General features: G+C 33.9%; 1 protein-coding gene across 1 annotated transcript; it reads right to left on the reverse strand.

Moving 5' to 3' along the window:
• Nucleotides 1-3,922: 3,922 nt before the first annotated feature.
• On the reverse strand, nt 3,923-5,109 carry LOC141620931 (uncharacterized). The gene is made up of 5 exons (XM_074437674.1): nt 5,018-5,109; nt 4,671-4,868; nt 4,455-4,578; nt 4,240-4,369; nt 3,923-4,140 (listed from the first exon to the last, which is right to left on the reverse strand). Exons 3-5 carry the CDS (start codon nt 4,524-4,526, stop codon nt 3,923-3,925), a joined length of 420 nt encoding a protein of 139 aa, XP_074293775.1. The 5' UTR covers nt 4,527-4,578; nt 4,671-4,868; nt 5,018-5,109.
• Nucleotides 5,110-11,459: the final 6,350 nt, after the last annotated feature.

The following is an 11,459-nucleotide window of genomic DNA, read 5'->3' on the forward strand; positions in this document are numbered from 1 at the left end:
GTTGAAATTAACTTAGGCTCACATACAATTAAGAAATCAAAACTTATATACCACGACTTCATTTCCTTACGATTGCCTTTGTGGATATCGTAAACCCATAAATCTTTATCATCCAAATAAACAATTAATTCCCCACTCGGCATAAATCCAAGGATATTCATATAATTTATCGATCTACAATCGTCAACCATATTCATGTATGGAAACGTGAAGACATTACTCCACGATTCTGAATTTCCGTATTCTTTCATTACCCAAACCTCTAAATTTTCACAAGCGATATCATGTAGAACACAACCAAGTTGATTTTCTCCATCTAATGTCGCTAAACCGAGCATTGTTTTATCGTCAATCCCATCCGGTCGTGCTATTTTTTTAAACTTCACTTCATTCAAATCAAAGTAAAAAATATCCTTTTTCACAATCGGATGTATAAAATCGTAGTATTGGATAACCCAATGAGGTAAACCATGAATAACCTTTCCTATATCTCCATGGAATAAATTATTATCCAATAAACGGAATCCAGTCCGGATAAAAGGTATTCTTTCACAACCGTTCTTGAAATTGTAGAAGTAAACAAACATGCTTCCGTTACCTCCATATTGACCATATATTTGATCAGCGTCGAAATTTGCGGTTATAAGGGCCTTTGATACTCGAACCCAATCACCGCAACATACTCATCCTTACTACTATCGTAACACAACCCAAATAAAAAGCGATAGGGAAATTTAGTTTCAAAGTCAAGTATCGGATTTCTTTTAACTCGAATAAATGACTGTTCTTTAGTTAAAGGGTTCCACAATATCAACTTCTTATTATACAATATCGCTACCAAACCGTTACAAGATCCCAAAAGTATTGCAGACTCTATTTTATAAGGTTTTGTTCGTTTTATATAATATTCCAACGGGTCAAGATTTCGACTATAGTACCATTACTAGGACTTAAGGTGTAGAAATTAAATTCATTCCCGGACGCATGACTGTATTTGTGGTTGAACAAGATTAAAAGATTACCTTGGATTTGACGAAGATTTTTATGATAATAATCCATGAATTTGGGAGACGATATTATGGAATTCCATGTCTTGCAAACTGATTTGGACCGCGCCATGGCCTTACAAGGTAACTTGCGTAATATTTCTTCGATGATGTTTTCGGGAAGGTACGGCAGCGGATTAATTGTTGATAGAATTAACGTCTGATATCGCCGCCGTCGTTGTTTACCTTTGTAGTTTCGTCGCCTCTTTGTCATTTTTACGTGATAAAATTAATTGAGTTTGGTCGCTAGGTTATTGTTTTAGGGTTTGAGTAAGTCTCATGTAATGTAAAACCGTCTATCATATACACGCGAGAGTGAGATGTGTAGGGGTATTGCGATTTTGAGCATATATATGCTTTTGAGTTCCTTGATCACCAAGGACGATTAGAAAACTAGTTTTAAACCCGTGCAAAAAATGCACGGGTTGTATTGTCGTAAACTGTAGTAGCAGGCGCTACCATTGAATACAGGAATTAAATAGTTTAGAATTTAAATTGTGTACTCACCATGCAAAATATTTTATTTATGATATACATTACTTTTTATGAACCTATGGTGGTGAAAATAATTGGCGTAGACTCACATATAATGAAAAAAATACTCATTTATCAATTTTACACATATATGGCTGATCATTTACATTTAAATTCCATTTTAATATGTTTATCAAAGTGTCTATTGGGTCGGACCAATTTCTTATAACTATTAATTATCAGTCTAAGTGTGATATCGTTTATTGAAATTATTCGATCATTATTAATTATAAAACCCTTTCAATAGTATTAAACAATACATAAATATGAATTTTAGTTAAGTAATTTATAATTTGACGCTATTATTACCCTTCCCTTTCGACTTTCGTTGGCTTTTGTGTTAAAACTAAAGGTAAATAATTGACCGAAACGAAGACAGTATGAAATAATTTAATTAGAATTATCATTAAACTACTACTATAGATAGATCTATGTTACAACTGTTTATGATAGATGTATATATAAGAACATATCAACTTGTTAACGCAAATAAAATACTCCGTATTAAGTTATCCTTAAATGGCTCAAATACAATACATTGTTTATGATAAATGTATATGGGAGCATATCAACTTTGTTAACGCAAATAAAATACTCCGTATTAAGTTATCCTCAAATGGCTAAAATACGATACACTGTTTATGATAAATGTATATGAAAACATATCAACTTTGTTAACGCAAATAAAATACTTTGTATTAAGTTATCCTAAAATAGCTCATATATGATCCAAGAAAATAGTAGGATGATACTTCGTATTATAGAAGCAGATATAATTGGGCTCATAACCAAATCATATACTTCCCAGTACTTAGAAAGAGACACATACGGAGTACTACTATATTTTTGCAAACATAATTAATTAACCTAGCTACTTCTATAATTCACCTCACCATCACTCTCATGCTATCTCTCTTATTTTTTTATTTTATTTTTTGTTTTTTACCTTCTTTCACAGATTTAAATTTTCAGCTAGCCTGTCAATTAATTAATCTATATATTCAAAATAATTATCAAAATCGTTAGCCAAAAAATATTCGATCAAGTGAATCTGAAAATTTGCTGATATAAAGTCGAATATTTTCATATTTGATTAGGTGTTCGATGTGATAATGTTCAATTTTTTCTTCAGTTTGATCGACTCATCAGTTCGGTAAGTACATGCATGTTGTTGATGTCGATTTATAAGATATTATGGAATTAATGACAATTTTAGTGTGTTTGTAACTTCTTAGTTTTAATTTGTTTTCGCTAATTATAGTCCTCTAATATTTTTTTTCCAAAATATTTACTTTAAATGTTTTCGCTTTGTTAATTTTCTAATAAGACGTATTTTTTCCGTTTTCTGCAATAGTTAGTCCAATTAAATAGTTAGTCCAATTAATGTTCTCAAGATTTTTACGTTTGTACATAAAGTGAATGATTGATTGATAATATCATTTGATCCTTGAAATTTTTCTTTGAATCAATTTTTTTTTGCAGCTATTTTATTTCGTTTTTTTCTTTTTCGAAATCATTTGATGTATAATGTATGGTTTTAATGTAAGTATAATTAAGAGAGGAATAATAATGAAGAGAGGATAAGTGTAGTAGGGAGATTATTAATTAATTCTATGGACATCATGGAGGACCCACAATAGAAGAAGAAAAAAAAAAGGAAAAAAAGCCAACAACCAATAGGAATCCTTTAAAAAACACATCTTTTATACCATGTAGATTTCCATTTAAATGGAGATCTTGTTTATGACAGTTTTTTTTTACTTTATTTTATTTTTCAACATCTTTATAGCGAACTAGTGTAGATCCCGCGCAAATGTGCGGTAAATATAGGCCTTTTAATTTTTAGTGTATTAGTTATAGATTTTAGATTTATATCTCGAGAATTTTTATAAAAAATAACTAATATTAAAATTAATCAAAAGAATTGAATAATTCCATGAATTGTGTTTTTTATGAAAATATTTTAACTACATCAATTTTTTTTAAAAAAAAAAAATTTCGTCACGAAATTAGTAATAGGAGATACAGTTTTTATGTATAGACACTACAAGAAATCTGCTCTCAGGCGACTGACTTACGCGACAGAAAATAGTCGCTAAAAGTGCTCGGGCGACTACAATCAGTCGCCAAGTGGTGGTCGCAACAGTTAGTCGCCTAAAATCACTCGGGCGACGGATTTCAGTCGCTAAAATGGCGACGGATGAGGGAGTAGTCGCCAAAAATAGCGACGGAAATGGCGACTACTATTGGTCGCAAAAATAGCGACGGATGAGGGAGTAGTCGCCAATCAGCGACCATTTTCAGTCGCCAGCACAGTCGCCATTTTGGCGACGCGTTTTGATTCAGTCGCCAATTTGGTCGCTATCGTGTATAAATTTGAGAAAATAGTCAGGAGGTACATTTGACATTGCTCGGTCATAGAATGATTGAGAACCTCCGTAATGCGTAGCATCAATGTGGGCATCCTTCTTCCCTCCCCTTTTATTGATCGCTGCTCGAGCCGACTTCTCCTTAAATTCGGGGGTATCTCTCTTCTCCATCAGTTCTTTATATGCGGTTCCTATTAAAAAAAAATGCCAAATATTAGTATTTAATTAAATAGATAACAAATGACGATAATTTAACTAATTAAATACAACCACCAAAAGTAACTAAATACCTTCCATAAACTGAGGGGGTTTCTTCCTCTTAGAAACCTTATACATGTTATCTCTTAGCCTCTTTTTGCCGATGTAATTGTATCTCTCCCAAACAGCACGCTCTTGTTCCTTAGGCCAATGATAGTTTTGCTAGACGTATAGAACCATCGTTAGAAAACACAAATCACTAATTAATTAGAATACATTTACGAAAATTATTTAAAAATATATATACCCGGAAGTTATTGAACCATCTCTCCTTCTCTTCTTCGCTTGCATCTGACCAACAAGTAATACCCCTGGTCATCTTTTGTTGAGTGCTAGCGGTGACTCCCCGAACTACATACTTGGAATTAAACCTGAAATTATACATGTTAAATACGAATTAAAAATATTCATATTAAAAATAAATCAACTACTAATTAAAAAATAAATAAAGAGAATTTCTTACCAAAGACCCCTAATGTCAATAATGATCTTGTTATCCTCGGTGTATGTGACAGGGATCCCATGCTCGACCTCCTCCTCCTCGTCAGTGTCATCCTCTAAGGACTGCTCGACCTCAGTGGTCTCCTCCTCCTCCTCCTACGTACTACGGCCCCCACTACCTCCGCCCCGCTGTCTACCACCACGACCACGTGCCATTATACTACAAATTGAACAAATAAAATTGTTAGAAAGTGTTAATTAAAATTAAATAAAACGAAATGGATATAACATATATATATAACATAAAAAATGGCTAGGAAACACAATAATAAATAAATTGATAACAAAAAGATGTAAAAACCTCATTACCCTAATCCTCTTTGTCATCCTCATCATCATCATCCTCATCATCATCATCATCATCCTCATCATCATCCTCATCGTCCTCATCGTCATCATCGTCATCACCGTCACCCTCACCCTCACCCTCCTCCTCCTCCTCCTCCTCCTCCTCCTCCTCCTCCTCCTCCTCCTCCATCTCCATCTCCATCTCCATCTCCATGTGATCATCTGTCCCCTCCACATTATCTTCTTCCTCTTCTTCCAACTCCTCCCCTCCCGCTTCTTTCTCATTCTCATGAATTATTTCATCATCAATTGGAGATAAAACTGATTTTGATACAATTTCTTCTTGAAAAAATGTTGTATCAAATTTTGATCTAGCCTTTGTCTTAAAGACCGCCCACCATTGCTTTTGATGTTTATCATTACTCGTGCTTGGATAAGAAGCAAAATACACTTGATGAGCTTGATGTGCGAGTATAAATGGGTCATAAGTCATGTATGTTCGGGTATGATTAACTTCTACGAGTTTGTAACGATCATGGACTCTCATTCCCGCTATGGAATTATCTTTCCATTCACACTTGAATAAGACTGTTTTATAAGCACGTTCACGCCCATTATAGCACAACTCAAGGATATCCTCTAATATGCCGTAATATTCATTGTCATCAAGGGAGGAAATTGTAACACCATAATTGCATCTAACCTTCCTCTTCCCGTAATTGAATGTATGGAAATTGAATCCATTAACTGAATACCGATTCCAAGTTTTAACCTTTCGTGAAGGACCTAAGGCTAAACTCCTTACCAAATCATCTTGGATATTGCATTCAATGACATGTTTCCGAAACCATGATGGAAATTGATCCTCATGCTTATTCCAAACATCATTCTTGCTCACATTAGGATGTTCTTTAATGAAATCGTTCACGAATTGTGTTTCATAAGGCTCTAAGATTTCACAATTAGAAAGAACGTAAAGATGAGCACGATTATATTCTTTGTCATCCAAATATCTTGTCTCCCCACTTGATGAACACCCTTCATCATCATGAGTTTGGAAAAACTCGGGTACACTTGTGTCCACTTCATCGGCTTTATCAATATTTAAGTTCTTTGCTTTGGTTTCTATATGTTTTTCAAAGTAAAGAGAGCAAAAATTTGCAATCTCTTCCGTTAAATACGCATTGCATATAGAACCTTCAACCCGAGCCTTATTACCAATTTTTTTCTTCAAATGATTAAGAAACCTATACATGTAAATTAAAATGTAGTTATTTCTTTATTATTAGAATAAAATACATAAATGAATAATATTTATAATTGAAATACTAGTAAATTATTATTACATACCTTTCAAATGGATACATCCACCTATATTGGACGGGTCCACCAACTTTTGCTTCATAAGGAAAATGGACCGGTAAATGCTCCATGGAATTAAAGAATGAAGGAGGGAAGATCATCTCAAGTTTACATAAGATAATTGGAATTTGGTCTTCAAGACGAATCATGTCATCAACCGATATGGTTGAAGAGCATAAATCTCGGAAAAATTGACTAATCTCGGTAACTGCATTCCACACGGTAGTTGGGAGGAGATGTTTCAATGCAACGGGTAATAAGCGCTCCATGAAAACATGACAATCGTGGCTTTTCAACCCTTGCAACTTCAGTTTCTTAAGATCAACACAACGTTTGAAATCGGATGCATATCGATCAGGAAACTTCAACTTTCCTAACCATTGACACAATGCCTTCCTTTGAGCTTTATCAAGAGTAAAAATAGCTTTTGGCTTAGACCCATCCTTACGAATGTGTAGTTTGGGACGATCACAAAATCTCTTCAACTCTTTTCTTGAAGCAATAGTATCCTTGGATTTACCTTCTACATCCATAATCGTATGAATGAGTTGCTCAAAGAAATTCTTCTCTATGTGCATTACATCCAAGTTGTGCCTGAGTAACAATATATTCCAATACGGAAGGTCCCAGAAAATGCTTCTTTTAAACCAACCGCTCTTCTTTTTCTTCAACTCTTTAAACTCTTCTTCAGTACCATCAACAGTAGATGGCAAATCACGTATCAACTCCCATAACTCATCCCCTGGTAGCCGATCCGGAGCATCATCAAGCACCTCCTTACCTTTAATAAAAGCTTTTTTGTTTCTTCTTTTTAGATCTCTATCCGATAAGAAGGTTCTATGACAATCAAACCAACTTATTTTTTTGGAATTAGGAAGCCAAAATGCTTTGCTCTTATCCATGCAACAAGGGCATGCCTTTTGTCCTGCGGTAGACCATCCAGATAGCATACCGTAGGCGGGAAAATCATTTATGGTCCATAAAAGTGACGCTCTTAGTTGAAAATTTTGCTTCAAGGACACATCATATGTTTCCACACCAACTTCCCACAAATGTTTCAACTCCTCTATCAATGGTTATAAATAAACATCCAAATTGGCTTTTGGGTTACTAGGCCCGGGAATAATTAGCGACAAGAAGATAAACTGCCTTTTCAAACATAACCAAGGTGGTAAGTTGTATGGCGTGATCATCACGGGCCAACAGGAGTAAGGTTTACCAAATTGGGTGAAAGGGGCAAAGCCATCCGTACATAGGCCAAGTCGAACATTGCGAGATTCCTCGGCAAAATCAGGGTACATCTTATCAAAACGCTTCCATTCCTCTCCATCACTCGGATGACACATCTTCCCCTTGTACGAGGATTTTCTTTGTGCCATCTCATTTGTTCAGCAATGTTTTTTGTTGCATACATTCTTTGACGTCTTGGAGCAAGAGGAAAATAAATTAATTGGTTTTGTGATATTGGTTTCTTACTCTTTTGACCCGTCTTATTACCCTTCTTGCCTTTTCCCTTCAAAACAATATCTCCCTCACTTGTCTCATATCTACCCCTTTGACATTTCTTACACTTGTCAAGCAAAGCATCATCTCCCCAAAAAAGCATACATCCTTCAGGACATGCATCAATCTTTTGATGCGGAAGCTCAAGGCCTTTAACTACTTTTTTGGTATTATAGAAACTTCGGGTCATGACGTTATTGTCGGGGATAGCGTCCTCAAGCAAAGACGCAATAGCATCAACGGCATTAAATGGCATATTAAACTCACATTTTAAGGTTACTATCCTAGAGGCGGCTTGTAACAATGTCATTCTACTCCCTTCATATAAAGGTTTTTCTGAAGCCTTTAACATTTCAAAAAAGGATTTTGCTTGTGGGTTTGGTTCTTGTTCAATGATAGGCTCGTGGTTGTCATTATTAAAAGTATTAAACTCCAAAGCATCAACTACCATATTTCTATATGGGTTATCATTTTGTTCGGCTTGAGGTTGCTCAGTAATTGGAGAATATGGTTCTCCATGACAAATCCAATTATAATAATTTGGAGAAAACCCATTTGTATAAAGATGTTCTTCTACTTGAATGTAATGAAAATATTTCAAGTTTTTGCATTTATTACAAGGACACCTAAGTTTATTTTCTACCAAATCATATCCATCTTGTTGTTTAGCAAACTCAATAAACTCAAGAACCCCCTTTACAAATCTACCAGTGGGACGTTTCCTCTTATCTACCCTATCTTCGTACATCCATTTGCGTTCCGATCTCTTCATTTTAATCTAAAAAATATTCCAAACAATAATTTTTAACAATATAACTCATACAACATTATTATACTTCTTAGTTTACAACCTTATACTAAAAAATATTCCAAACAAGACTAACAATAATTGAATAAACTAAAATCATCCTAACATTATACTAATTTACCACCTTCAACAATATTAACATTACACAATACAAATTATAATAACATTATACTAATTTTGATAAATTCAATAATACTACCATTACACTAACATTATACTAATTAAATAAATTCAACAAAACTAGCATTAGACTAACTTGGTAAATTCAACAATACTAACATTAACAAATATTAGACTAACTTTAATTATAAACTCCAAACCCTATACAATACTAAAATTATACACTCCAAACACCATCAACAATACTAGCATTAAACTATATTTTAATTATACACTCCAAACATATCAAAATCACAATTACATTGTCAATTACAACCCTAATTCAATTAATATTCACAATTCCACAAAACCCCCAATTCATATTCAACCTAATTATCAATTTACACAAACCCTAACTAATTAACAATTAAAAACAATTTAAGCATCACATGAGTATACATAAACATCATAATAACATCAAAACAACTAATTACAATCACAAATTAAACAAACAATACAAAAACCAACTAATAAATTGATATTTAAAACAAAATAACACACCTTCAAACAACAAGAGAATGAAATCAAAAGAATGGTGATGAACAAAGGACCCGGCGGTGACAATGGCGGTGGAGGTGTCGTCGGTGGTGGTGGTTGTTGGTCGTGTCGTCCGTCTCTCTTTCTTTTTTTTTTTTTTGGTAAAGTATGAAAGAGAGAAGGAGAAGTCATTGGAAATAGAGTTAAAGAGACGGGCGATCGAAAGTGGCGACCGACTACAGTCATGATCGCTATTTTAGCGACGGAAATCGTCGCTATTTTGGTCAATTCAAATCGCCAATTTTGTTGGGTTTGGTCGCTATTTTGGCGATATATATGTCGCCCGAATTTTTAATTTGTCGCTAACTTGGTGACTAAGCAAATCAGTCGCTTAAACTAGTCGCCCGAGAGCTGAATTCTTGTAGTGAGATTATTTTAAATGGAAAATTAGTTTAATAAATTAAAATCTAATTTGTTTCCATATATAAGTTTGAGCACTTTGGAGTGAAAACTTTAGAGAAGTTGTATTCTCTTAGGCTCCATTTGGCACGACACTTCAGGTAGCTTATTTGACCAAAATTTCAAATACGATTTTTTAAGTGTTTGGCAAGTAGCTTATTTGGTCAAATAAGGTATCTGAAATGAAATGCTACCTCGGGTAGCATTTGAGAAATCAGTACACGAAATGACTTATTTTCCATTTTGTACCCATTTCTTCTATAATATTAAATAATTATCATATCTTTTTACGTCATTTTGCCAAAATCAACTACCTTTTCAAATAGTCTCAAACACATTTTTATATAATCGATTACCTTATCAACTCGTAATATTCACTACCTTATCGATTACCTTTTCGAGTTTCAGTTAGCTTTTCGGTTTTTACCTTTTCGATTTTTTTTACCTTTTCAGATAGTTTTGCCAAACAGAGTCTTAGTACATAGGAGGATTTATACTTTTAAAATTTGCACCTCATTAATATTTATCAGTTCACTCCATTGTATTTTGATATGAAACAAAAAAATTGAAATGGAAAACTAATAAAAAAAATTATTTAAGTTGTGAATTTTTTTTAGTGAATGTTTTTTTGTCACGAAGCTAATAGTAAGCATGTGACAAGTTATTCTCTACAGTAATAATTATTGCATTACTGAAAAATTTAGCAACTTATACTTTATAATTTAATATCAATTTTATTTTATTTTAATGAAAAAAACATAATTATGAATTTATTTAAAAAATTAGAGTTTATTTATAAGAATATATTTATTGAAAAGGTAATAATGTAATGAAAGAAAATTTTATTTATTACCTTATTTAGCTAGATACTTTTTGGAGGGAAAACTAAGAGAATTTTTATTCTCTTAGTACTAGGGGGATTCTTAGGGTGACGAGCTAAAAGTCTAGAAAACAGCCCTAGGCCACAAGATTTTTCAACAATCTTATGTAAAATTATGTTTACCCGAACTTGAAAAAAATGTGCTCGTTATAATAAAGTGTGCAAGATTTAACGCAAGGGTTCTGTAGTATCATTATCAAGTACTGATTGCATTGCAGCTGAAATAAGTTTACATGATCGGTCAGTTTGAAATGTAGGCCCTTTACACCCACCAAGGGTTCTGGTCGGGTCAGCTTGGATCCGACTCATCCGAGTTTATTTTAGTAGGTTTCTGTCAATAGTTCAAGTTTCCTTTCTAGACTTGTTATGTGGGAGGCTCGGTATTGGACTTCCTACTTAGGCCTGGGAAAATTAACCTGACCCGAGTCACCCGACACTCGAACTCAAAATCCGAGTTTGACCTAAACCTGAATTAATAACCCGATCCGAATGTTTATCGCTGCAAATTGATTATTATTCATAAATAACTTAATAATAGTTGACCCGAAACTGACTCGGCCCGAACTCTCGTCCACTTGAAATTGACGCGACCCAAACTAAGCCGACCCAAACCTGATCTGCTTGACCCGTTTGCCAGGTTTATTCCTACCTCACTTGCTTATGCTTTCGTAAAGAAGGAATATGAAAATAGGGCCGGAGTTTGACCTAAACCCAAATATCGAATGTTGTATAAATCTACTTTCTGCAGGCATTCTATGTAAATGGCTTATCACATGGAACTGTTTTAATGGTGGAAGAGACGATAACTAAACGGG

This window comes from Silene latifolia, chromosome X, assembly GCF_048544455.1.
Source record: "Silene latifolia isolate original U9 population chromosome X, ASM4854445v1, whole genome shotgun sequence".
In the NCBI taxonomy this organism is placed as follows: Eukaryota; Viridiplantae; Streptophyta; class Magnoliopsida; order Caryophyllales; family Caryophyllaceae; genus Silene; species Silene latifolia.

Coding starts and splice junctions, on each gene's coding strand:
- LOC141620931 (XM_074437674.1), bottom strand. CDS start 4,526: ATGACCAGGGGTATTACTTGTTGGTCAGATGCAAGCGAAGAAGAGAAG. Junction 4,370..4,454: donor GATGGTTCAATAACTTCCGG/GTATATATATTT, acceptor CTATACGTCTAG/CAAAACTATCATTGGCCTAA. Junction 4,141..4,239: donor ACCCCCTCAGTTTATGGAAG/GTATTTAGTTAC, acceptor TTTTTTTAATAG/GAACCGCATATAAAGAACTG.